Source organism: Myodes glareolus, chromosome 23 (assembly GCF_982192425.1).
Source record: "Myodes glareolus chromosome 23, mMyoGla1.1, whole genome shotgun sequence".
Lineage (NCBI taxonomy): Eukaryota > Metazoa > Chordata > Mammalia > Rodentia > Cricetidae > Myodes > Myodes glareolus.
In genome coordinates, this window is record NC_142048.1 from 49,267,095 (window position 1) to 49,294,952 (window position 27,858).

The window sequence follows — 27,858 nt, forward strand, 5'->3', positions numbered from 1 at the left end:
CGCCCCGCCGCCTGGCGCGTGACGTCACCGCGCTGCGCCCTGTCAGGAGCCGCCATTGTCCCACCGGTGGCTCCCAGGTGCGGGTTCCCGGCGCCATGAGCAAACGCAAGGCGCCGCAGGAGACCCTCAACGGCGGCATCACAGACATGCTCGTGGGTGAGTCCCGGGCCGCCCTCCGGTGCCTCTCCTCAGCCGGGCCTCGCTGCTGTCTCCCTGGTCGCAGCCGCAGCGTCCGTGCCGGTCACGTCAGTCCCGGGAGGAACCCACCCACACCCCCTTCCCCGGACCGCAGTTCCCGGCTGTGTGCCCGTTTACTCGAACTCTTTGTTGTCTTTTTCAGAACTCGCAAACTTTGAGAAGAACGTGAGCCAGGCAATCCACAAGTACAACGCGTACAGGTACGTTGTTAGCTCGGGCTCCTGGTTGAGGTAGTCATTTAGCAGGGATGGGGGGTGGGCGGGTGTTCAGGGAACTTTTGGACGATCAGAAGGAGATTTTAAAAAGGAAAAACTGAATGGCACTTTATTTAACATGTACAGAATTTTGACTGAGCCTTATAGAGTTGATTCAAGTGAGTTTGCAATTCAGACTGAAAATAGATATAGTCTGATATGTTTATTCCCACCTTTATCTTGAATGACTGGAGATACAACGTGGCTTTAAAACAATGAACAGCAGCAGATGAGATCTGTCTTACGGAATAGTTGTGGCCAGCACTCGGGAGGCAGAGGCAGTCGGATCTCTGAGTTCGAGGCCATCTTTGGTCTACAGAGCAAGTTCCAGGACAGCCAGGACTACAGGGGAAAACACTGTCTCAAACAAAACAAAACAAAAAAGAAATAGCTGTGGTTCAAGAAATCATGTTTTGTTCTGTTTGGGACTATAACTGATCCTGTCACCTTCTGGAAACCATTGCCCATCCCCACAGACCTCAGCAGGCACCCTCTGAGGTGCCTAGCCTGTACCCCCAATCACCTACTTCTCCCAGCTACTTAGCCTATAAACATGCCCCAAAGCCCTTGGCTTTCAAAACAAACCATCCTCATTTTCCCAAGCTAGCCCTTACCTCCCTAAAATTATTGTGCATTAGTAGTTTATCCCATGCCTGAATTTACTCTAGAGTCATTCTTCATTACTATTATATTTGCTCTTCATTTTACTTTTGAGATTATTATTACATCATTTCCTCTTTCCTTTTTCTCCTCCAAACCTTTCCATAGATAACCTTGATCTCTTTCAAATTTATGGCCTCCTTCTTTATTATTTTTATAGCGGTACATATTTGTATATACATATATTTTTAAATACATAAATATAACCTATTTGGTCTATATAATGTTATTTGTATGTATGGTTTCAGGGCTGACCGTTTTGGTCTTGGATAACCGATTGGTGTGCTCTTCTCTGGGGAAGACTATTTCTCTGCTCTCAGCACCCCTTCATTTCCTGTGTAGGGTTGAGGTCTTGACCACATTGGCACGTCTATTATTTTTGTCCCTGTTCAGCTCATGTTTAGGCAGTCATGTTAGTGAGACTTTATGGGTGTAGCTCCTGATATTATTATGCGACAAATCTCATAGCAAACTTCCTGGTCCTCCTGCTCTCCCAATCTCTCCATTTCCTCTTCCACAATGTTCCCTGAGCCTTGGGTTTAGGAGTTGTTTTGTAGACGAAATCATTAGGACTTGGCTCCATAACTCTGCATTTTGATTGGCTGTGTTTTTTTCTGATGGTCTCTTGTCTATTGCAAAGAGAGGAGTAAAGACTACACTTAGCTCTGGGTATAAGGATGAACATTTAGAATGTAGTTAGGGATTTTGCTGCTTTAGGAAAGTGGTGGTTGTAGCTTTTTCGCTAGCCCTGGATAGTTGACTATGTTTCCAGTACCAGGCATGGTTTCCCTCTTGATGAGTGAGTCTTAAGTCCAATTAGAGAGCTATTGGTCAGCACTAAGATGTGCGTGTCTCCGCTGCACCCTTAGGGTTATCCTGCCATGCAGATAGTGGTTCATAGGTGTCATAGCTGTGTGGGACTGTTGGTGGCTTCCCTCCTTTGGGAGCTTGCCTGGTTGCCTTCTGGTCCCAGGAAAGCTAGTCTTCAGAGAAGGGACATTCACGTTAGTTCCAGCTCAGAGGCCTGTGTCTGAAGTGCATCGTGCCTTCAGGAATAGGGACTTTCCTTCTACCTCTGGGGTGCCACCAGAGGCAATAGCAATAGCCTGTATGTTTGGGGGAGTCTCTAGGACAGCCCTGGCCAAAAACTCAAAAGAGAGCTTCTCGTGCCTGGCCTTGGGTTTTTGTTTTGGCACTTGGAGGGGGCATTGTCTGCCCAGATTTTAAACTATGTGTGTATATTTATGCAGACTTACATTTATTATAGGCATTGTTTTAGGAAAATGTTAATAATATGATTCTTTATGGCACTTTTAGACATGCATACTGTTATTTTATCCTTCTTCTGTATTTATCTCTCCCCACTCCCTAATTAGAGCCCCACCTTTTTCTCTCACTCCTCACCCTGTCATCACTTACACCTTGCTATTCCTCCTTCCATTGCTCCCCAAAGCCTCTACCCTACCTGGTGTGCAGTTACTCCAGGGTATGCACTCTCATCTGAAGCTTTGGAGCAGGAGCCTCCAGTGAGAAGGACACGTGATATTTATCTCTCTGGGTCTGGGTTACTCAATATGACCTTTTCTAGTTACATCCATTTACTTGCAAAGTTAGTGGTTTCATTTTTATTTTATTTTGCAGTTGTTTGTTTGGTTGTTGTTGTTTCAGGCAGGGTCTCTCTTTGACTGTGCTGGAACTCATTATGTAGACCAGGCTAGCCTCAAACTCATAGAGATCCTCCTGTGTCTAACTCCCAAGTGCTAGGGTTAAAGGTGTGTGCCACCACATCCAGCTAATTATTTTTATAGCCGAATAGTATTCTACATTTTCATTGTTTGTTGACTGAAGAACATTTAGGTTGCGTCTGTTCCCTTGCTATTGTTAATAGAGCAGCAGTGAACACGACTGGGCAAGTGTTCTTTGGGGTGCACCGAGGAGTGGTGTAGCTGGGTCATATGGTAGGTTCCTTTTTAGCTTTTTGAGAAATTTCCATATTACTTCCCTGAGTGGCTGCACCAGTTTGCAGTTCCACCAACAGTGAACGAGGTTCCCGTCTCCCCTCACTTTCTCCAGCGTTTGTTGTTGGTTGTTTTGTTGACCTTTGCCGTTCTGACTGGGTTAAGATGAAATTTCAAAGTTGTTTTGATTTTCATTTTCCTAATTGCTCGAGATGGTGAACATTTTTGAGATATTAGCCATTTTTATCTTTGTTTGAGCTCTCTGTTCAGATCCCTGGCCCATTTTTTGGATAACTTATTGGTTTGGTTTTGTTATTGTTGTTCAGTAGGTTGGTTTATTATTATTATTATTATTATTATTATTATTATTATTATTATTTAGTTCTTTGTATTAATCTTCTGTCAGGTGTATAGCTGGCAAAGATTCTCTCCCATTCCATGGGTTCCTCTTCACCTGATTGTTTTTTTAGCTGCGCAGAGTTTTAGTTTTATGAAGTCCCAATTGTCAGCTGTTGGCCTTAATTCTTGGTCAAATGAATTCTTACTCAGAAATTCCTTTCCTACATGTTTATTATGGAGGGGACTGCCTATGTTTTCTTCTAGAAGTCTAGGGTTCCCGACTTCAGGTTTAGGTCTTTGCTCTATTTGGAGTCAGTTTTTGTTCAAGGTGATAGTTACACATGTGTTTTCATTCTGCTGCTTGCGAACATCCCACTTTCCCAGCAGCGTTTGTTGAGGATGCTTTCTGAAACTGTATCGTATGGTGGATGCTGATTCAAAGCTTACACCACCTTCTGGAGAGGCTCCAGGCTGCTGCCATCTCATTGGTGCTGTAACTGTGTCTTCAAAACGCCATTCTGTCTTGCTATCAGGCCACTTGCTTCAGGATGGTAGGGAACATAATAAGACAGTGGATTCCGTGGATGTGGGCCCACTGTCACACTTGGTCTGGCTGTGAAGTGAGTCCTCTGGTCAGAAGCAATGCTGTGTGGAATACTGTGATGGTGGATAAAGCATGTAAGCCCATGGATAGTAGTTTTGGCAAAAGCATTGCGTTCAGGAAAGGCAAATCCATACACTTAACTAGTATCTTCTCTAGTAAGGCCAAGTGTTGTCCTTTCCACGGAGGAAGTGGTCCAGTGTAGTCAGCCCGCCACCGGGTCTGTGACAGATCATTCTAGGAAATGGTGCCGTATCTGGGGCTCAGTGTTGGTCTCTGCTGTTGGCACACCTGGCACTCACAAGCAGCTGTAGCCAGGTCAGCCGTGGCAGTCCGTATTGTCGAGTCCATGCATAGCCTCCATCTTCTTCCCCAGATCCTTTTCTCACCAATTTCCAAAGAGGTCTTTCCAAATCTTTGAACATCCAGTGATCAAGTTTTACGCTTTTACATAGTAGAAAACCAGCCATATTTGTAAAAAAAAAAAAAAAAAAAATTAATGTGGGTATTTGGGTTTATTTCGGTTAAGAAAAAAAATAAGTGTTTGCTGGATTTTCAATCATTTTTCTTTTTTTCCCTCCCTCCCCCCTTTTTTTGTGTAGAAAAGCAGCATCTGTTATAGCAAAGTACCCACACAAAATCAAGAGTGGAGCAGAAGCTAAGAAATTGGTAAGCTTAATGAGTATGTAGCTTACGAGTTCATGTGTGTAAACATTTGATATGTTTTCATAAAATGAACTCACCTCTCTGAAGTGTCTTTGACCTCCACAGACCAATTTCACTGCTCCTGGTTTCTTAGAAGAGTATTAATACTTTCCGAGCTCAGATACTTTTATTTGGAAAGAAGACGTTATGCAGTCTGTTTCCTTTCTATACTTTGCTGTATGTACTCATTCTCAAGCTGAAGCTCACCTTAAATGTGAGTCCTTCAGACAACCATGGTCACAGGGAATGCCATTAGTCTAGTTTTAGGGGTCCCTCAGCCATCCTGTGATTCCCAGGATTTTGTGTGGGTTAGTAACCTCCAGTAGAACTCACCAGCCAGCCATCCCTGTATTAGGGTAGCACTGTTCTCTAATTTCTGTGAAGCCAGAAGTGTCATGGTTCCTAGAGAGCCACATGTCTCGGTGATTTGTGATCTCATGGAGAATATCCGGGGCATCTGCCTGTTGATGTCTTTCTCATCCAAGCCTCACGAAGTAAGCTGCAGTTCCTCACGTTTAAGGACCACATCTGACTTCTCTTTTGTTGACGAGGCCAAGCTGACATGAATTATCTTTCAATGGTTCGGGTACTGAGAGTGTTGCTTCTCCCATCATTTATTTATGTTTCACAAAAGCCCTCTGGGCTTGAACTACTACCACGTGGTTGTCCTTGACGTTCTCACAAGAGCCTTGTGCTTATGAACCATAACTCCTTATATTTTCATCGTTCAGTATTACCGTAAATCTGGTACTCTTATAACTGAATGAGAAACCTCACATTAATCACGTGTCACATCTTAACCTTGAATTTGTTACTCAGTAACAATGCTCCAGTGTGGGTTTTAAATCCTTTGTGCTGTAAGCTGTTTTCTAAATATACAGTAAGCAGCCAGGCTATAAATGCACTAGACTTTAATTCTTGTTCTCTGTCTCTGTTTTGACGTAAATCTAAACAGTTGCTCCTGTTTCCATTTGTCCTTTTATCACCACTGACAAGCCTTTGTAAGTCATTGTTGCAAATAGCCCAGTGATTTTTATAATGATTCTTGAAAACCTAATATAGGTCATGTCAATCTGAATATAGCCTCCAAAGCAATAAAAATAATCTAAAACTTTTATGACTGAACTTAAACATTAAAAATACTATTATTTTTTTATGATTTTATCTAGCAGTCTCAGACCTATCTGCTGTCTGGTTCCTGTGAATGCTTCTGAATAATTCTAGAAATCTGAGATTTCCAAAATGAGTTGTTTGCCTTTTATTCTGTTATGTTAGGTATAGAAATAGCCAGGGTCTGAATTGCTGGTGGTCAGTATGCTACTGAGTAAAATTATTCATTACTATAGGTAAACAATTTATCTTTTTATTACCCAATTTAAAAATGAGAAGCCTGAGCAATTTCTTACATATAATCTTCCTAAATCTCTTGTGTACTTCTTGGTAAGTGTTCCTTTCAAAGGTTAAATATGCTCTCAGTAGTTTTTGAGGCTTTTATAAATTATCAAATAAATACAGAACATAAAAAGGTGAATGGAGGGGCAGACATTATGACACATGCCTTTAATACCAGCACACAGGCTCAGGCCAATCTTAATGAACCCAAGACCAGTTTGATCTACATAGTGAGTTCCAGGTCAGTTAGAGCTCGGTAGTGAACTCTGACTTTTTGAGGGGTGCGGGGAAGAAAGCAAGAAACTGAGTCATGCCATATTATTGTGCATACTGAAGGTTTAAACAGGACTGGCCAGATGGATCAGTAGATAAAGGTGCTTGCTGCCAAGCCTGCTGAACCTGAATTCAGTCCTTGGGACCACATAGTAGAAGGAGGGAAGTGACTCTAGCAGTTTACCCTCTGACCTCTACGTGCACATTGTGGGGTGTGTGCTTACACTCACAAATAAATAAAAAAGACTAATAATCACAAAACTTCATTAATAAAGTTAGATTGAGACAAGATGCAATGTTGTGCCTGTCAGATTACCAAGTGTGATATGACATGTGGGCAGAAATGTTTACTGCTTAAGGTACAGTCTTTCTGATTCATCATTTGACAGAGTGTGTTTACCTTCCCCCGCCATTTTTGAGACCAAGATCTCATTTTGTGGCCTTGGCTGGCCTGGAACTCCCAAAGATCCCCTGCTTCAGCCTTGGGAGAACTGGCATTAAAGATGGCTCTTGGAAATGTATATATTTTGGCCCAGGATTTTGTCCTAATAGAGCTAATAAGTAACTAGAAGTCATTAGTTCTTACCCTTGAGCAAGGCCATGCATAAGCACTGGGGAAATGCAGTGAAAAGACAGGATCTTTATTCTTCCATGGTTTACGTTTGAGATGACTGCTGTCTAGTATGGCAACCATGAGCCTCTTCTAGCCATTCAATTCTTGAAATGCGGTTACTGTGACTGAAGAATATAAAGTCTCAATTACACATGTGACTAGTGTAATACTAGCAAGACCTCGTGGATGTGTCAGTCTGGTAGTGGTTCTCACTGGGGTGTCCTAGAGTAGTAGCCTCAGTGCTCTGTGGCAACGTAGAAGTGCAGATTGCTTGGTCTTTCTGCCTACCTAAGACATAGCAAATCAGAAACTCTAGGGTGAGACTTGGTATTCTGTGTTTTAATAGTGTATTTGCTTTTTTGTTGTTGGTGGTGATGGTTTTTCAAGATAGGGTTTCTCTGTAGTCCTAGCTGTCCTGAAACACTCTGTAGACCAGGCTGACTCAGATTGGCCTCCGTCTGCCTCCTAAGTGCTGGTTGAAGGTGTGTACCACCACTATCCAGTTTTTTTTTTTAATTAAAAAGAAAGTTTTGTTATGTGTATGTGTGTGGGTTTATGTGCCCCATGTGCATACAGGAGCCTGTAGAGGCCAGAAAAGGACATAGGAGCCCCTGGAATTGAAGTTACAGTTGTGAGCCACTCTGTAGGTGCTGGAAACTGAACCCGATCTTCTGCAACAGCAAAATGCTTTTAGCTGTTGAGCCATCTCTCTAGTCTCAATATATCTACTTTCTCTTAACATGGATTTATTTTACCAATAAATACTGCAGTTTTGTGGCTGCATATTAGTTCATTATATGAATTTATTTAACAAATATCCTACTTGTGAACCTAAAATTGGTTTTCAAATATTTGACAAAATTATAATGATACCATGGACAACCCTATTCTAAGAGAGTCTCAGTTAAATAAATGGTACAAGCAAATGTTAAAGGATGGGCGTACAGGTGATTTTTTTTTCCCACTTAATTTTCAGGGCCATGAGATTAATAAGCAATCTTAACACTGTGTGTAAATTTATTTTCACATTTCCTTTTTTATGGTTAAAAATTGTTTGCATTAATTTATTTGGTGTGTGTGAACACGCGTGCGCCCTGGTGCACACGTGGAGGTCAGAGGACAACTTCTTGCACCATGCGGGTTCCACAGATTAAACTCAGGTCATCGGGCTTGGCAACAAGTGCCGTTACCCACAGAGCCATCTTGCCAGCCCCATCTTCTCAGTTTTCCATAGTAAAGGTAGGGTACTTGTGTAGTACTGGGAGCACTTCCAGGTCTTCTCATGAGCCAGGCAACCACTTTCCCATCTACCTGCATTTCCAGCCACCAGAAGTTAATTCTATGTAAACAAGAGTCATTTAAAGTTATTTACTAGTCTTTTTCTGTTGCTCTTTTAAGCATTTTATTCTGGGGAGTTTCTTCCAGTGATTACTTTTCCATACCTATTGCTTGTCCAATAACCCCTTGCTTCTTACTCCTTAGTGTTATCTTTTAGTGATTTGGTAGATGTTATATTTATATGACTTCTTTATTTTTAATTTTCTGTATAGCCGGGAGTGGGAACAAAAATTGCTGAAAAGATCGATGAATTTTTGGCAACTGGAAAATTGCGTAAACTTGAAAAGGTAACATTTTAATTTAATTCTTTGTTTGATCACAGTACCCTCCCTTATGGCATAGAGCGGAATAACTGACGTGATTCACCTCAGTGAGACCCAGAAACAAAAGTGATAATTGGTGTTAAACATCCTGATTTAAAAATGCAAGTGTGGCTTCTGTAACACTCGGTTGGCAGGACTGGTGGAGCATGCCTGCGGCACCGGCAGTAGTTGGCAGGCTGAGGCAAGGAAGGTATCTTGATCTTACGAGTTTGAGACCAGCATGATAAGACTGTCTCAAAAGAAAAAAGAACCTCTTCTCCCATTACTGTATGTGGCCCTTGAGAGACTGTCTAGTAGAATTGCCTCTCGTTGTACCATTAAAGTGATATATCTTGATGGAAAAAAAAGTATTATCATTCATTTATTCAGTCTATGCCTAAACTCTTCTGATCATTTTTAATGGTTTTTGTTTGTTTTTATGATATAATTTTTGGTTCTTTGTGACTAGTCCTATTAAAAGTATTAGAAAATTGAAAACTCGGGCTGGAGAGATGGCTCAGAGGTTAAGAGCACTTACTGCTCTTCCAGAGGTCCTGAGTTCAATTCCCAGCAACCACATGGTGGCTCGCAACCATCCAAAATGAGATCTGGTGCCTTCTTCTGGTGTGCAGGCATACATGGAATGTTGTATACATAACAAATAAATAAATCTTAAAAAAAAAAGAAAATTGAAAACTCAAAGGGCAGTGGGTATTAAATGTTCATACTACAAAAGTAACTACACAAGGTGATCATTTGTAATTCACTAGATCTTATTCTACAACATATGTATAAAATCAAAACCAAATACTGTGTGTATTGAATAAATTAGAGATGAGATGTCTTTTCTACTCTGTTATCGCCCACAAGCTACTCAGGTCACATGTGTTTTCTGCAAATGCAATGATTTTGTGCTTTGCGTTTTGCATCTTGGTGTATTTCCAATAAGATCATTTCAGTTCACAGAGCATTCCTAAGTCAGTAATAGATTGTTTTTCTTAAAGATTCGTCAGGATGATACGAGTTCGTCCATCAATTTCCTGACTCGCGTTACTGGCATTGGGTAAGAACTCATTCCTAAGCAGTCAGAGCTGTGGATCAGTCTTACTATGATGTCACCCAAACTAAAGTACATGCTTCTTCCTTCAGAACTTGCACTTCTCCACCTACCTTCGGGCCTTTGCCTGTTCAGTTTGTCCTTGCATAGCGTGGGGATCTGCACCTGTCCTCGAGCTGCTGTTCTGTTAGCCCGTCTGGAGCAGGTGGTGTTGGCACCTTCCCGAACCAGCCTGCTTCCCAGACAGTGCTTTCTTCCCCCCAAACCCAGCATTTGCTTCTGCGTCTTTTTATTGTAGACTGTGTCTGCTGCATGTTTATCTTAAGGATTTCTTTACAGCCCTTTTTAAAATTTGGACTAGTAAATTTTTTATCTTAAAATTAATTTGGGACTAGCAACAAAGAGAACTTCTTGAACACTGAACACATGGAAGTTTAGCATGGAATATTGGGCCTGTGGTACTTTATTCTTTCATCTTTATGAATCAAGACATTCCTTCAGCTGTATAATAACTGCCCCATTAAGTGACCTTTATTCAAGTTTTAAACATAGCAAACTGAAAATCAGCGTGACTCCTCAGAGATCCAAGGCTACTTTAAAAATGTCTATTTGAAGGTAATTTAGGGAACATTTGGTATATTACCTTCTTTTTCAGGAAAGAAAACTGAAACACACACACAGAAAGTAAGCAGCTTTTGCATGGCCAGAGTTAAAAACTATGTTTTCTGGCTCGCTGTCCAGTTCTTTCTTCTTTCTCACAGTGCCTCCTAATGTCAGTGTTAGTTTCTGCACCACATGTAATATGTTTGCAGAGTCTCCTAGATCAGTGTGTGTGTGAGCACAAAAATCCTTTTCTTTCCTCTTACTTTATAATACCAAAAGTTAACACAGTGTAAGAAAATATAGGTGTTGTTCCTGTTGCCACTGCCAGCTAAATAGTTTACTATAACACATCACTTATTGTTGAACCCAGTTATTGTGGTGATAATCTATAAACCTAAAGTAGGTTTTGTGACTGGCCTTTCTTCGTTTCTAATAGCTGTTCATTGTGCTCACAGGAAGACCCAAACTTCCCACCATGGTTTATGTGACCCCTGTGTGGTGGTTGGTGGTATTTCGTATCATCCTGTGTCTTTCAGCTGCACTAATCTCCTTCTTGAGCCAGCCAAGCTCATGCTTATCTGTGGGGCTCTCATGAATTGTTTCTTGATCTGAATTCTTTTCCTTTTGGTCTCCCAAACAGCTGGCTTTTTGTCATCCATATATCAGCTCAGTGTCTCAGTCTGGACTTCCTATCCAGTCTACATGGAGATGCTGCTGCTCTGTCGTGTCATGCTGTGTTCATCTGCCTGACATTTTCCTTGTTTATATTTATATCTGTTGTTTTTCTCTGCCTGCTGGCATACGAGTGGGTAAATGCCAGTACTGTTATTGTCTTGTTTATGCAGTGTTTCCAACAGTGTGTGTGGGACTCAGTTGAGTTAATGAGTGTTCAAGGGCCCACATATCTGTGCATGAACATTATGATGGCTAGCTAGCTGTTTAGGTGTCTTTTTATGTTCAAGTTTATGGTTGTCCATTAATTGACTTAAGATCCAAAAGTCTTTGGGTAAGAGGAACATTAGCAAAGAAACCGGGCAGCATTTAGCAAATCTTGTTTACCTTCATAATAGTCCTGTACCTGATGGTAAAAGACGTAATTGATTATCACAAAGACCTTGAGTTTTACTTGATACTGAGACGGTGTTTTGTTATGGTTGTTGTTGTAGGCCATCTGCTGCAAGGAAGTTTGTAGATGAAGGAATTAAAACATTAGAAGGTAAGTATCACATATATCACTAAGTCCAATTTCAATCTCCAACAAGGTCACCTTGAAAGTCCCATTCTCAGTAAATAAATGCAAATAAAGGAATTGGTCATCACCGCACAGTAGAGAGCAGAGCTAGGGTGACATCCACCTTCCTGTCTTAATATATTAGGTTTGCAACAAAAATCTGAGACAAGCGAGAAGTTGCTTTGTGCTGTACGAGCTGGAGAATGAGCTAAAGCCAATTCTGTGTTTTGAATCAGCATATATAATAGCAAGCCAAAGAAAAACGATAAGTAGCAGATAGATAAAACATTATCCAACCCCACCTTAGCACATGTAACCCAAATTAGCTGGAGAAGCCCCTTTAAGGCAGCCAGGTGAAGTCCCCAGTAGAGAGTCCTGAAGAGAACAGTGTCCCGTCTGGGGAGTCTTCTGAATAAAAGAACAAATCTAGCAAGCAACAAATGACATCATCAGATCAGTGCCTCACAGTAGCCGCAGAATCCACTGAAGAAGTTGAAGCAGTCAGTTGGAATTCCTGGGGTAGCTTTTTCTGCATGGATGAGCTTCCTATGACTGAACCTCCAGCTTCTCTCTCCCACTGCAGGTGCTTTTATGTCAGGGATAAAGAACCTGTGTTAGCAACAATCTGCCTATGGGGCTATGTTCTTACTCTCAGACTGTTTTGCCCATTGTCACAGAGTTAAAAGGGCCTTGAAGGACTCTTTGAGATGCATGTGCTTTGGTCTGAAATGGAGGGACCAGGGGAAGAGGAAACATCCCTGCTTTCAAAGTTAGCTTGTTGGTAAACTCAAACAGCACATGACAGACTTCTCAGCTTAAAGACAACTAAGTAGCGATTATTTGACAATTTTTAGAAGTTCTAAATTGCTTGCTTCTAAACAGTGTTTAGACAGTGACATCTTAGACTAAAAGCTAGATTTCATATGTTAACAATGTTTCTTTTAGAGATGCACAGTGCTGTTGGAGGAATGTTTGCTTTCAGAAAATGGGGGGGGATTAGAGCCTAAACCAGACAATTTAGTACATTTTCCTTAATCTAACGTAAACATCCTTTAAATGTAACTTATTTCCTCATGCTTTCCCGAGAGTACACCTGTGGGATGTTCACTGTGCCACCCTTAGGACAGGATGAAATATTTGTGGGTTTGACTACTTTTAAGCTACACAGATAGGTTAGGTGGACAGATTTTGGAAACTGGTAGAGGTTTGAATGCCACTTCCAATACATCATTGCAGTGAGTGAGCTTAGTTCTTCAGTTTCTGGGCCATGTGGTAGGTGTTTCTGACTCATAGGTTCGATATCATAATTAGGTAAGGCACTTAGAGTGTTTGGTGCGTAGTAAACTCTTAAGGATGGTAACATACTTGTGGGAACTTTATATTAGTGATACTAGTTGTGAGCCACATAGTCAGAAAATAAACTGCCTGTATGTCTCAGGAGGATTTTGTACATTTTTGCTTGTAACATGAACTGTTTATCAATCAGTGAGATGATTGTTCAAAAGAGTCAAGAACTTGTGCGTTCAAAGTTATTCACCTGGTAACGTCTAGAATCTCCTAGTTTTTATATTTCATAATTCACATGTGTAATATAATGGTGACTGTGTACAGACTTGTAATCCTTTCCATTTCATGTCAGATATATTTGGGAGTATTTTCTCTGGGAGGTAGTATATGTTCATGTGTCATAAATATGCATATTCTCCATTTCTTCAGAGGGAACTTATGTATCTGTCAGTATACTGGTGATTAAACAAATTATATTTGAAGCTTTTTCTTTAACTAGATCTGCTACTACATTCATGCCATTCACATTAATATTACAGTATTTGCAGAGTAAAAGATAAAGATAATGCCCCCTCCCCATTAGGAGTTTTAGCACGTGTCTTCACAAATTCATCTCATTGCTAGCTGAACAAGGCAACCAGCACGTTTAAGAAGACCGAGTGTAGACCGGACATGGTGGCAGACACCTTTAAACCTAACTCTTGAAAAGGCAAAGGCAGGCTGATCTCTGAGTTCAAGGCCAGCCAGGACTACATAGTGAGACTCAGTCTCAAAAAAGAAAAAAAAAATGTAGTCAGTTATAAACCTTAAGAAACTGTGATTACTATTGCTGCTATAGACAGTATAGTAAGCGATGTTAGATCTGTTTACCGTGTTTTAACTATAGCCAGTAAGATTGCCTCTTATCCCTTGTTTGCTTTGTATACCCTTCATGAACTTCAAGTTGAAATTTTGATGTATTACATAAAAATGATCTTAAAACCAGCTGTTTACAGCATTGATTTGAAAAGTGTTATCACTAGTTCTCAGTGTCCGTGGGGTTTAGTTCTCAGTGTCCATGGGGTTTTTCCATCATGTTTTGAAAACCATTTCATTATCTTTTTCTTCAGCGTAGTTCTTTGTAGAAAAGGTAACGAGGTTTAATATCTTTTCTAAAATGTATTCAAACTAAGCACCTCAACTTTATCTTCTATTCAGATCTCAGGAAAAATGAAGATAAATTGAACCATCATCAACGAATCGGGCTAAAGTAAGATAGCTAATTTTGATGCTTGAGATGTAAAAGCTTTCAGAGACATTCTATTTTACTTTTTGAAATTATAAGATATTAGCATTTCTCCATTTCCTTTCCTCCCTCCTTCACACAGACCTCGCCTTGCTCTCTTTGGAATTTCTGGCCTTTTTTTCAACAGTTGTTACATATTCATGTGTAGACATTCTCTCATACACCATAATCTTTAGATGCAGCTAAAGTCAACCATTTTCTATTCAGAAATGCTAAAATTTGTTGCAGAGTCTTGTAAAGTTTTTGCTTATGTTCATATATTTTATTATTACATTCTAGCTTTTTTTTTAACTTTGAGAATTCCTTTCATTCTCTCAACTCTAATTGGGGAGCATCCTTTTAAATACAGAGACTGAGATCTGAGTACATCAGATAGCCTGTGGGTGTTCACTTTCTGTTTACATCATGCAAAGCCGGGTCAAATGGTGAGGTGTGGCTCTCTATTTGGGGGTGTACTTATTTGAGACATGGTTTCACATTGCACTCCTTTTGTGACCCAGGCTGGTCTCAGACTTGGGATTCCCTTGCCTCAGACTACCCAGACCTGAAATTGCAAGCATTAGATACTGCACCCAGCTCAGGTAGCTCTTCAGGAGCTTACATCACAGTCTGAGAAGAACATGAGGCATATAAAGTTTACATGAATGTAAGAAAGATTTCAAATACGAGTGAAAGTATAGTATATCAGCATCATAATGGTTTTGTATAGCAGGTGTCGCTTACAGTGTTGGTGCACTGTGTGTGTGTGTGTGTGTGTGTGTGTGTGTGTGTGTGTGTGTGTGTGTGGTGTTATATAATCTTGATTTGTTCCAAACTGCATTTTTTCTTGTTGATGCCTTGCGATTCCTTGCATTTGTGTAGTCTATGGAGAACCTGAGAGTTAGGGGGAGTTTTGAGGTATTCTAAAGAGCCTGGGTACCCAGAACTGTTCTGGACACATGCACAATCATCCTTAGGCATATGTGTAGACACTATTTCATGCTAAGATAGCATCCTATTGGCCTTCCTGAGATACAGTTTATATGTTATGCAGTAAACCTGTGTAAAATACACAGTTGGATAACTTTTAATATATTTACAGGGTTGTGCAACCACTATCCTAGTCAGTTTTAGGATATCTTTCTTACCCTAAAGGACCCTAGTGTCTTCTTCCCCATTTGACCCTCACACACTTCTCTCCGGGCTCAGGAACCAGGAGTCTTTCTACCTCTACAACTTTTCCTGTTCCAGGTGATCCACACGTCTTTCATGACTGGCTTATTCACTCAACATCTTATTTTCTTATGTTCATCCATGTTGTGGGATACTATTTAAAATACAAAAATTTTGAAAACTATTGGTATAACTTTCAACTGATGTATAAAAACAAAATTATGGGGAGGGAGAAAGGACTGGGGTTGGTATGTAAATGAATAAAGATTGTTTTTTTAAAAAAATTCAAGACATTAAACTGAAAAAAATTACACATTTATGGGGCTAAAAACAAAAGTTGCACGTATTTATGGGATATCATGTTTTATTACATGTGTATATTGCATAACATTTTGTTACAGCATGTTTTGTTGCATGTATACATTGTAGATTATTTTAAATCAGGGTAAACATACCCATATCCTAAACATTTATCTTTTTCATTTGTAAACATTCAAAATACCTTCTTTTTGATGCTGTGTGTTATCATTATTTAGAAAAGAAATGAAACCACACATAGATTCTTTAACATCTTGCTACCCTCAGGGCAAGAGCACCTCAGAGCCTCACTCCTGTTTTTAGTTTTTAGGTGCTTTGACCTTTAAACTTTTAGCTTACCAGCAGAGAGTAGTCTACTTGAAAGCATGAAGCAATAATTTATATATAATTACTGTAGTTTGTGTTGCTTGTTTAGCTTTGTTTAGACTGGATCTCATGTGTCCTGAACTGGCCTTGAAATTGCTTTGTAACAAGCCAGAGAGCAATGACCACCTCCTAAAGTGCTGTAATTGCAGGCATGTGCCACCACACCTGGTTCATGCAGACCTGGGAACTCGGGTCTGAACCAGGGCTTTGTGCATGCTAAGCAAAAAGTCTACCAACTAAGTTGCATTCTCAGCCCCATTTCTTCACTCCTGCTGTGTGAATACGAAGTCTGAAATTTACAAATGATTCTGTTCAGACTTGAACTGATAGAATAGACAGGAATAGAGACCTTCTCCACACCTGCCCTGGCTTTCTTTTCAGTGAATTCTAATCTTGATTTCTGAGTATGATCTGCTTCTATGCTTATATGGGGGCAATTTTTAAAGAGATTAAAATTATACAGAAATCTCTCTCCACTTACTCTGTCTTCCTAGGTATTTTGAGGACTTTGAAAAAAGAATTCCTCGTGAAGAGATGCTGCAGATGCAAGTATGGGCTCCTTACTGTGTTCTTCATTGGCGTGTGGGTGTCTGTTGGTTTTGGAACACTGACCTAGCTTTTCTTCTATTAGGACATTGTACTTGGCGAAGTTAAAAGAGTGGATCCCGAATACATTGCTACAGTCTGCGGCAGTTTCAGACGAGGGTAACATACTTCATAGTCCTGAGTTATTCATGACTTGATGGTAAAGTCTCTAGTATATGTGACAATGTGAATTTGTGTCACTTCATGGACTAAAACCCATAGTTAAGTCTGCTTATTCATGAATGGAAATATGTAAAACTATTATTTATCCTATAGTCTGTTGTTCCTGTCAGTACACCTGAGTAGATATGAGTTACAGTGTAGTAGAACGTTACCCTGTTGGAAGTAAGACCTGTGTATATGTGTCTTCTATTTCATTCTAGCTTGGCCTAGTCAGTAGGTCTTTGCTCTTTGTTATCATAGGGGCAGAGTCCAGCGGAGACATGGATGTTCTTCTGACCCACCCAAACTTCACCTCAGAGTCAAGCAAACAGGTACCTCAGAATGTCTAACCAGATGTGATCCATCTTACAGTGAGGGAGTATCATTTCCTAATTAGTAATTAATATTTTCACCATGTTCGTTGATGGTGCTGGGGATTGAACTTGGGACCTCGTTCATGCTAAGCAAGGGATCTGCCCTAACCCTTAAGTTTATTTTTTCTATGAAATATCATATATGCAAACAGTTATTATTAAATACACATAAGTGAGCGAGTGAACGAATGAGTCACTGGGGTAGAGTCTGCTAATGCTCTCCACACCGTAAAGTGGGAAAGTCTGAAGAACTAGCGGGGAAGAGCTCCTACATAGTGAGTAGGCCTGGGCCGGGATCCCACTCTGGAGACGTGAACACCACCTGTTTATTCTTTACAACACTTGGGTGCTTACTGTGAGCTCCTGGTCCCGTAGTGCAGAATCTGCCCCCGTCTCTGATGTTACATAAGCCAGGACACAGACACTGGAGGTTCCTGCCCAGGCTGTGAACAGCATTTTCCTACAGTGGAAGGGTCCCTGTCCTCAGTGGGTACGCTGGTATCCACTAACTGTCACCTTAAATTGATTGAGTTCTGTGAGAGGTAAAATGAGTTAGAAAGATTCACAGTTTCTTGAGCATATCTTTACATTTGAACAAGATGAAATTTAAGAAGTTATTTTCAGAATTATTTACTATTGATTTCAGAAATACTTAGCATGAAATCTATTTTTTTTTCATTAAAAGATTTTTTTTTTCTGTTACAGTAGGGCCAGAGATATGGCTCAGCAGGTAAAGATGATTGACACCAAATTTGACTACTTGAGTTCAATTCCTGGGTCCTACATGGTTGGGGGAGAAAACCAGTTCTTTCAAGTTGTTCTCTGAGCACCACATGTGTACAGTGGCATGTGTGTACATATACACACACTAGATAAATAAATGCAAATAAACTACTACGAAACCTTACTCATTGAAAAATGCATAAAGGCAAATACATTAAGTTTTAGAATATTATGCTTTTTAAAAATAGAGCTAGTTCTTTGATTTTGTGAAACAAGATTGTGATTGTTTATTATCATTGGAAGCATAAGTGGTTTCTGAGAAACAAAGATTATTTCATTTGATAGAGTTGGTGATGTCTGCTTATAATTCCAGCATTTAGAGGTAGAGGCAAGAGGTTCATCCTGAGTCAGTGCTAGCTCCAGACCCATCAGGGTTGTGTAGCAAGAACTTGTCTGGAAAAGAAAAGAAAGAAAAAAAAACATGAGTTCAGTTTGATGAGTTTTCTACTGTAGAAGGAGTGGCGGGCTGCTTTTCGTCCTGCTCGGCTCCTTGCTGCCTGGCTAGCTTTGCTCCGAAATAATTATATGGAAACTGTATTCTTTTAAACACTGACTGGCCTATTTATCTCTAGAGAGTTAGTTACTGGCTAACTCTCACATCTTGATTAATTCATTTCTAATAATCTGTGTAGCACCACGAGGTGGTGGCTTACCGGGAAAGATTCAGCATGTCTGACCTGGTGGCTGGCTCCATGGCGTCTGCCTCATTGCCCTCTTCCCAACATTCTGTTCTGTTTACTCCGCCTACCTAATTTTCTGTCCTATCAAAGGGCCAAGGCAGTCTCTTTATTGGCCAATGAAAATAACACATAGACAGAAGGCCCACCTACATCATTCTACTAGAGGGCAAATATACTCAACATATGAAAACAGGGCTCTGGGAAGATGGCATAGGCCTGACAGCCTGAGTTAATTGCCTAGAACCCCCTTTAAAAGCCAGATGTGGTGGCTGGCATGTGTCTGGAACCCCCGCACTCCCATGGGAGGATAGAAAGTAGAGACAGAACAATCAGTGGAAGATTGCAGGCCAACTCTCCTGAAACATGATGAGCAGAGCCAAGAGACCCCAATAGAATGAAAGGAGACAACAGCTGAAGTGCTATTCCCTGGTATAAACACCGCAGCGTGCATGCGTTGGTACTCACTCAAAATAAATAATTTTGGGGACTTATATCTGTAATTATGTGTATGTGTCTGTATAGAAATGTACAGATATGTGCATAGGTACCCTCAGAGACCAGGGGTGTTGGATCCCCTAGAACTGTAGTGACAGACATTCGTAAACCACCTGATATGAATGCTAGAAATTGAACTGGGGTTCTCTGGAGGAACCGCAAGTGTTCTTAACCACTGAGCTGTCTTTCCAACTCCAAATAATATCTTTTTAAAAGAAACAGCGTAGGACTGGGGATGGAACTTAGTCAGTAGAATGTTTGAATTTGTAGCATTCAAAGGGGCCTGGATCCCTAGCACAACATAAAACAGGACGTGATAGTATAGCAGCCAGATTATCTTGATCTATATATTTCTTTTTCTTTCTCCCTTCCTTCCTTCCTTCCTTCCTTCCTTCCTTCCTTCCTTCCTTCCTTCCTTCCTTCCTTTATTTATTTACTTACTTACTTATTTTGAGGCAGTGTTTCTCTGTGTATAGATGGCTGTCCTGGAACTCACTCTATAGACCAGGCTGGCCTAGAACTCACAGAGATCCACCTGTCTCTGCCTTCTAAATGCTGGGATTAAAGGCATCTGCCACCGCTGCCCATCTGGTCTACCTATTTCTAACACAGACGTGATCGACCTTCTCAAAGAAAGAAAGGAAGAAGAGGAAAACAGAAACAGATTAGGGACTTGGGAACATGGCTCAGTGGCAGAGACTAAGGCCCTGGGTTCATTCTCCAATACCAAAGAAAGTTTTCTTGTTGTAACAGTATTCTTTTTTATTTCTTGACTGTAATCATACAGCCGAAGCTGTTACATCGTGTTGTGGAGCAGTTACAGAAAGTCCATTTCATTACGGACACTCTGTCAAAGGGCGAAACAAAGTTCATGGTGAGTGTGAATTTATCTGTGACTTGTAGTTTTCTGTTACCATCACAGGTAGCTGCAGGTGTGGAGGTGCTTTCATTCTGCACTCGGGAGGCAGAGGCAGCAAGATATCTGTGAGCTTGGGTCCAGCCTGGTCTACATAGAAAGCTTCAGGACAGCCAGGGCTCCATACATAGAGAGATGCTGCCTCAAAACAAGAATAAAAAACAAATAGCATAACTCTGAGAGCTTTTTAAAAGTAATATCAGGATATTTCTTGTAAACTCTTTGTCAATAATTTGAATCTTCAAAATAAATATTATGCAGAATTTGCTCTTTAAAAATAATTCATAATGACTGACTGGCACGCAGTACTTTCTTAAAATAGTAAGTAATTTCATATTCTCTGACTCAGAAGATTTTTGACCTTATTGGAATATTGGGGGAAAAAAAAACAAAAAACAAGGTCTAGCAAATATATTGGAAACAGAGGTATTGCTCTGAATAAGAAAACAGGAACACTAATGGAAATCTAGGTCCATATTCTTGTGTGTTTTCTTGACTTACCTTTATACTGTTTACTTCGTGTGGTCTCTTTTTCTCCGTGCTGCATTTTCCCATGTCACATGACTGAAAGGAAAGCATTCCTTTTGAGCACAAACATTCTAAACTTTGTCAGAGCCTGACACTTAGATCTGACAGGGATGTTAGCTGAAGCACAAGGTAATGACTGAGAAAGACAGAATAATTGTTAGAAAGCAGAATAGTGGTTTAGAGCCCAGGAGAGGAGAAGCATTGTTTAGTTACATAGTTCAGGTGAGATAAAAATTAAAACACTGTGTGCAGACACGGGTGGTGGCTGCACAGCGTGTAAGTACCCAGGGCCTAAGAACTTTTTTGCTATGTATATTTAACCACAACACAATCATGTTATTAACTATGGTGATTTTAATGGGTTGTGACCATGTATTGCTTAAATTAGCCACAGTATTTTCTAAAGAACTTTGAGAAATATGTTAAAACGTGCTTGTCAGTTAGCTATAAACTATTTGAAAAGAAGGATCTTAAATGTGTCAGATTCTGAGAACTTACTGTGTCCAGAAGTATATGCACATGTGAGATGGTATTGAAAGTAGGGTTTGGGGGCCAGTCACATGTACATACCTAGGTACAGCAGTCAAAGGTACTTTCTGTGCAAGCCTATGATCTGAGTTGATTCCTGGAATCCACATAAAGGTGTAAGGAGAACCGACTCCCAGAAGTTCTCCTCTGGCTTCCATACTCCCACAGGTGTGCTTGTATACACACACACACACACACACACACACCCCACAATGAATAAGATAGTTTAAAATAAATAGAAATAGGGTTTGCATAAGGATCATTCTCTAAATCTTTAGTTTGATTTTCACCCAGATTGAGGGTGTATGTAATTTACATTCAGAAGCATTTAAAACATAAAAACATGCCTTTCAGATATGACATATAACATACATGAACTCACAGAGAATGTGCAGCACACACGATATCTGCACAGGTTCAGACCGTACAAATCCCAGCACGGAGAAGGGGAAGTGGACAGGCACAAAGTCCCACCCCCAGCAGAGGAGCTCTTTGCTGGGAAAGGAAAAGTCAGTGTTCTCCAGTGGAACCTCACTGGACAGCTGGACTACACTGCTGGGCACCAAATCCTAAGAATAGCATGTGCTGATTAAGAATGTTTTATGAAGTTGTAAATTGTCATTATAGGCCAGGGCATTTTCTGCTGTTTGGCCTTTGTCTCTTCTTCAATAAATTTCTGTGACAGATACCTACGTACAGCAGTGTTGAGAGCTAGTAAACAGGGGTTAAGGTATATAGTGTATATATTCTCTGGAAGTGGTGGGTGTGGAGGCCAAAGGTCACTGTTGGGTGCTTCCTTCAGTAGACTTCAGCTTATTTTCTGAGACAGAGACTCTGACTCTGGACTCAGAGGCTGGTATAGACTGGCTGCTAGATTAGCAAATCCATGGGTCCTCTTACCTTTGCCGCCTTAGTGCTGAGGTTATAGGGTGCACTTCCCCTGCCATGGAACTAGACTCAAACCCAGTCCTGCTGCTTGTATTGCAACCATTTTGCTTACTGTGCTATCTCTGCAGATCCCTTAGCTTTTCCTTTATCATATATTAACTACAATAATAGTTTCATTATAACATTTTTATACATATGTGTAAGATGTTAATGACATTCTCGTGTATGTGTGTGATATATTTTGATCATGTCATTCCTTGTTACCCTTGGCTGTCCCCTCATGTCCACTCACGTTCTCCTCCTCCTCCCAGCCAGTCTTCCTCTGCTTGCACATCTTCCCGTATTGCTGTTGTTTGCTGGCCCAGTTACTTCCTCCTAAGAGGAAGGAGACTACCTGTCACCACCATTAACACTGGTAGATCCCTAGGAGAGGCTAAGCCTCCTAGGCGTCTCTCCTTTGGCACCCTTTAACTGCCTGTTAGTCCTCGGATAGAGGTATGTGTGAAGGGAAAATCATTAAGGATGTCATCTAACGGCTAAGTTTAGGGGAGATGGACACTGTTGCACGAGGATCTAGAAAGGTATATGTGATGTCTTTTTACAGTGTGGAATCTGCTAACAGCCATGAACGTTTGGATGTAGATCTTGGAGTCCTTTCCTCTGACTGTAGGATGCAGGAGCCCACTGTGCCGTGAGGTAGCCAGAGCTCTTGACCTGGGGTGGTTGTAAGAGACTGCTTTTGTTACAAAGGAAAACAAGCTTTTTTGGTTTTGTTTGTTTTTTAATTGTGAGGATCAAATTGAAAAGATCACTGAGGAGACATCAGTGAGTCAGGGAATAGACGTGTGACACACTCACAAGGGCAGTGTTCTCCCAGAAGGTGTCCCTTGAAGGCAACAGGCGTGCTGTTGTCAGGAGTGACACCCAGTTTACTGCATTGACACAGAGATGTCCCCAAGAACAGAGTCCATGTGACTCTCAGGTAAAACCTAGCTGCTTTCTAGAATCACAGCTGACCACTTGGTCAGGAAAAGTTTTACAAACCAAAACTGTCTGTGTCTTTGTTAGAGGGATTTATCTTCCTGAAGAAAGCAAAAACTTGGCAACTTTTAGTTCTCTCAGATCAGGAATTCTGGCTAGGAGGGAAAGAGCAGGCACAGGGACTGCCAGCACTCACACATGTGTAGTCTTGGGTGTGCCGCTGCTGCTGCTTGTACCACACGTTGAGAGTGCGGTTTCTCACAGAAGGGAAAAAAATGGTCTTTTACCCACGTAGACTACAGTGGGATGACCGCCTTTTTCCATTGCCTTCAGGTCCTCTACCAGAGTATAGCCTTGGCCAGAGTCCATCATTTCCAGACAAGTAAGGCTTCCCATGAGAGCCTGGCAGTAACTCCCTAGCTTGTACTTTGCCGAGTCGCAGCCCAGAGGCCTTTGGATCTCACTGGAGAGGCTTCTCAGCCAGATCCCGTCAGTTGTCAGTGGTCCAGGTGGCTGGCCACAGCCCCAGAGTGAAGATGAGCCAAAGAGGAAAGGGTGACATCAGGGCCACCAAAATGTCACGCTGGGTACTGTAGTGACCAGCCCAAGTCATGGAGGTAAACATGTTTACGAGCCCGGAATAGTTTGGTTTTTGTTTTAATTACTAAGACATGCTGCCAGAAACTCAGACACAGCAGGCAAATTCTAAGAGAATCTTTTTCCCATGCTAAGGAAAGTCTCTTTGTGCCATTTGTGTGGGTCCTGGTCTGGATGGAAAGTGGCCATCTTAGTATCTTGTTTACATAGTAACTTCTCGTGGCACCAGCTGTCCTCTTGAGATTGACCTTTGGGGTCTCTAGAAGCCAGGCTTTACTGTCTGCAGCATCATAAGTCACTGAGCGTGAGGCTCCAAGCAGTCAGAGTCAAGCTGATAAAATGTTGAAATTTCTACTTTGGTTTTTAAAAAAGAGATAGAAAGATAGATTCTATAAAAGAGATAGAAAGAATGGTGTCGCAAGGATAGGAAGATAGATCCAGCAACTCAGCAGACGCTTAGTGAGCATGAGTGCATTGCAGACACTGTTCTGAGAGCGTGGGCTGTGTCCTTGAATTTGAGTACAGCATACATGCGGGGTTATGACAGTGGAGGTTAATGGGCAGGTGGAGGGATAGGCAGCATTGAGCAGAGTGCTTAAGGCAGCCTTAAGAAATGAGACGTGGGCACTGGAGGACGGCTCAGAGATTAAGAGTACTCCCTCTTCTTCCAGGAACCCGCTTGGTTCCCAGCACCAACATTTAGTGACTGGCAACCACTCTTCTGGTCACAGCATGTTAGGAACATGGCTTTCTGCAGTGGTGGAATTCACTGACTAGTAATAATGTTTACAGACTACACAGATAAAGACTCCTCACAGACTGCGGTTTACCACACAGTTGTGATTCCCCAGCTGGTTAAATAAAATGTTAGCAAAGCTGGCTGGAGAGTTGCTGGAAGCATACAGGACTGAGCAGTCATGGGGTCAGGCAGAACTGCAGAAGCACCAGGACACCCAAGGCAAGGTCCAGGACTAGGTCTGAACAGTCAGGTGAACACACGGAAGACACTGAGCATGCCCTGCCTGTCCATCCTCTAACACATGCCCAGTAGAGACGCAACAAGTCCCTGGGACTCTGGACTACACAATGTCCAATATCCCTTTTAAATAGGGGCTTCAGGTTGATTAAGTTGCAGACCTGGTTTTAATAATCCAGGTGCCCGTGTGTTTCCAGTCTCCTTTGATAGGTTTACAAATGACACTTTTCACCTGCAGGAGTTACTGGTCTGTCCCTCGTGGGTGGTGCTGGGCAGGTGGGTGGTCTCTCAGTGCACAGCGGAGCACAGTGTGCCACTTCTGCATTTGTACTCAGAATGGAGCCAAATGCTGCTGTAACATGGAGTCACCCAGGGCAAGGTGTCCAAAGGCCACACACAGCGTAGAGCAGCGCAGCGACTGCACAGGACGCGCGCTGGTCTCCATCCAGAGCTGAGACATGCTGCTACGATGAAAGTCAGAAGCCTCGCACCGCTGCTTCACCTTTAATGTTTGATGAAAAATAAGCCTGAAGTGTGTACGCTATCTAAACATTGTTCAAAATATCCATGTAGGGTGTGTGCCAGCTTCCCAGTAAAGATGATGAAAAGGAATATCCACACAGAAGAATTGATATCAGGTATGGTTCGAATTGTGTTTGTTGAATCCTTTCCACTCCTGTCCTTAAGGCTGCAGACATGTGGGGATGATCAATTTCTGTGAATACGGAGTTGGCTGAACTGCGTACAGATGGTGAATGTCCCCAGATAGATGTCAGTTTCTCCAGATTTGCCCCTCAGCAGAGCAGCAGCCATAGCTGCCGTGGTCTGCCGTGTTGTAGTGAGTGGGGCACCTTCTCATTCATGCACACCTACATTCCTTACTGCGTGTGTAGCTGGAGCTTGGAGGCAAAAACCTGGGCTCTGGCATCCTGGACTTGCCTGTCCTCATATGTCAGATAAAGACAAGAATTGGTAAGAAGCTCGGAGAGATGGGTTCCATGTGTCCGCACTGGGAAGGACAGATAAAAGCTGTTGATATCCCCGACTTAAGTGGGGGAAGAATTAGAACAGGGAGTAAGGGAGGTGAGGTGTGCAGTGAGCAGCTCTGGAAAGGGGTTGGCCTAGACCCAGCAGTGTGTGCTCTGGTCCTGCAAACTGGTCCCTGTGTTCTTGAGAGATGGTCACTTTGTGAGTACAACCTCAGCCTCACAAGTAATTGCCCTTACCAGAAGGATGACTTGCACTATTTGAGGGTCCCCCATTCTGGAACCCCAAGCGACCCAGGGGCAATGATGAAAGTAAAGCAGGAAGCACAGACGAAGGCAAGCCCTCTTTAGGTGAGTAGTGAGTGTTGTTAACAAAAGCAGCAGCTGGTAGCAGCGTAGTGACCAGTTGCAACCTAACAACCTGCTTTTCCTAGGATATGAGACCACGCAGACTTACTTTAGGTATTTTGATTTTACTGATTTTAGAAAACCTTTGCTAAACTTGAAATATGTGGTTAAAAAAATCTTTTCCCCTAAGGTTGATCCCCAAAGATCAATATTACTGCGGTGTTCTCTACTTCACTGGGAGCGACATCTTTAATAAGAATATGAGAGCGCACGCCCTAGAAAAGGGCTTCACGATCAATGAGTACACCATCCGCCCCCTGGGGGTCACTGGTGAGTATCCTGACTGCCTCAGCAGTAATTCTGTCCTCTGCAGAGGAAGTGCTTTCCAGAGGTGCTCAGCTGGCCTTGTAAGCATATGCCACTGTGCCTTTGATCCCAGCCTTGGGTCAGCCTGGGCTACTCTGCAAGTCTGAAGGCAGCCTAGACTACATGAACCCCCTCTCAAAAACTAGGCATTTTAATATAAAAAAGTTTCTTAGAAAACTTTTTAGTGATCCTACCATTTAATTGTAGCTCTTTTATGTTAATCACAGGAAATAAAAAGGTATCTTTAAGGCCTCAATTGATGGTGCACAAGGCGAAAGTGATTCCCAGCTCTGAGAATAGACATAGCTTGACTGGTACAATGCTGGCCTGCACACCTGAGGCCCTGGGTTTGACCCTGCAGAGCACGAGGAAAGGTGAAGCCCTTCCTAGCTCCTTAGGATGCTCATTAAAGGATCGTACTGATGGAAGAGGTCTTGTTTGTCTTGGGTATCGTTTCTTTCAGTGTCACTGAAAACTGATGCCTGAGACTGGCAGCGACAGAGCATGTTATTAGCATGTAATAAGGACCAGTTGCTGTCCCTACCACCCCCACCTTCACAGGGGAGAATAAAACAAAAAAAAAATTACAAAATAATTCCTGGATAATTATTCTCACTTCATGCTTTAAGATTTAAAGAGTAAGGTGAGATGACCCGGCAGGTAAGGGCCCTTCCCACAGCGGATTTGATTCCTGGGACCTATGTGGTAGAAGGAGAATTGATCCTTGAAATCCTTTATCTTCCATGTCTACCCCCTGTGGCATGCACATACCACATGTAGACATACGCATGTTTACACCGCACACGAAATCAATAGAGATCTTATTTAACATCTCACACCTGCTTTGTAGTTTACTGGTAATGTCAGCTGGGAGAATGAGTTTTGCTGTTTTGTCCTAAGTGTTGCATAAAGCAGGACTGTTGTCTCACGAAGATCAGAGCATTGCTTTTCAAATGTAAACATCATACGGTTCACTTGGGTCCTCATTAAACGTGGCTTCTAATTTCATGGGCACTCAAGCATCTGAATTTCATTTCATTAATTTAATTTTGGAAACAGGGTGCTGTTCTGTAGCCCAGGCTGACCTAGTCATGTACCACCGCACCCGACTTCTAAGTGATGTCCTTATGGCCAGCTTAAGAGTCTGGGTTGCAGAAATACTCAAGAATAGTTTATGATGGCTACAGCAAAAAAGAGAATCGTGAACTAGGGCGGCTTTCCTGGCCACAGTTGGGGTACCCGGGGTCTGTTATACTGGTAACATGTAACAAAACACACATGCAGGCTTCTGTCAGAAAGTGGAGGCTGGCAGGGAGGAACTTCTTCCAAGTGGCTAAGTTCCTTTCCCCTGTGTTGGGAAGGGAACCTTGTTCCTGCTGAGTCAGCCTGCACCACTGCTAGTCACATGGGCCAGGTTAGCTCGCAGTCTGCGGTAATTAACTTCCCAAACTACTTTTTTCTCTCTACTTGCAGGAGTTGCTGGGGAGCCCCTTCCAGTGGACAGTGAGCAGGACATTTTTGATTACATCCAGTGGAGCTACCGGGAGCCCAAGGATAGAAGCGAATGACCCAGCCCCCCACCTACCCACCCTCCCACCCCAGCTTTTCCCACTAGGAGTCCTAATTTATTTAACCTTTGCTATGTAAGGGTTTTGGTGTTTTTAAGTGATTGCTTCTTCTCCAGGCTTACCATGTACTGTAGTCAATAAAGCTCTTGAACTATTGAATACTTA

The 27,858-nt window shown here is 41.9% G+C and overlaps 1 protein-coding gene across 2 annotated transcripts; it reads left to right on the forward strand.

Annotated features, from left to right (window-relative positions):
- On the forward strand, positions 1–27,858 carry Polb (DNA polymerase beta). 2 transcript variants are annotated; one of them, XM_087901188.1, is made up of 14 exons: positions 1–156; positions 341–398; positions 4,613–4,679; positions 8,544–8,618; positions 9,638–9,696; positions 11,460–11,509; positions 14,009–14,060; positions 16,427–16,481; positions 16,564–16,634; positions 16,939–17,011; positions 19,799–19,885; positions 24,999–25,063; positions 25,950–26,089; positions 27,599–27,858. In XM_087901188.1, exons 1-14 carry the CDS (start codon positions 96–98, stop codon positions 27,691–27,693), a joined length of 1,008 nt encoding a protein of 335 aa, XP_087757314.1. In that variant the 5' UTR covers positions 1–95; the 3' UTR covers positions 27,694–27,858. The 2 variants fall into 2 exon arrangements, with proteins under 2 accessions (XP_087757314.1, XP_087757315.1); XM_087901189.1 differs by lacking the exon at positions 19,799–19,885.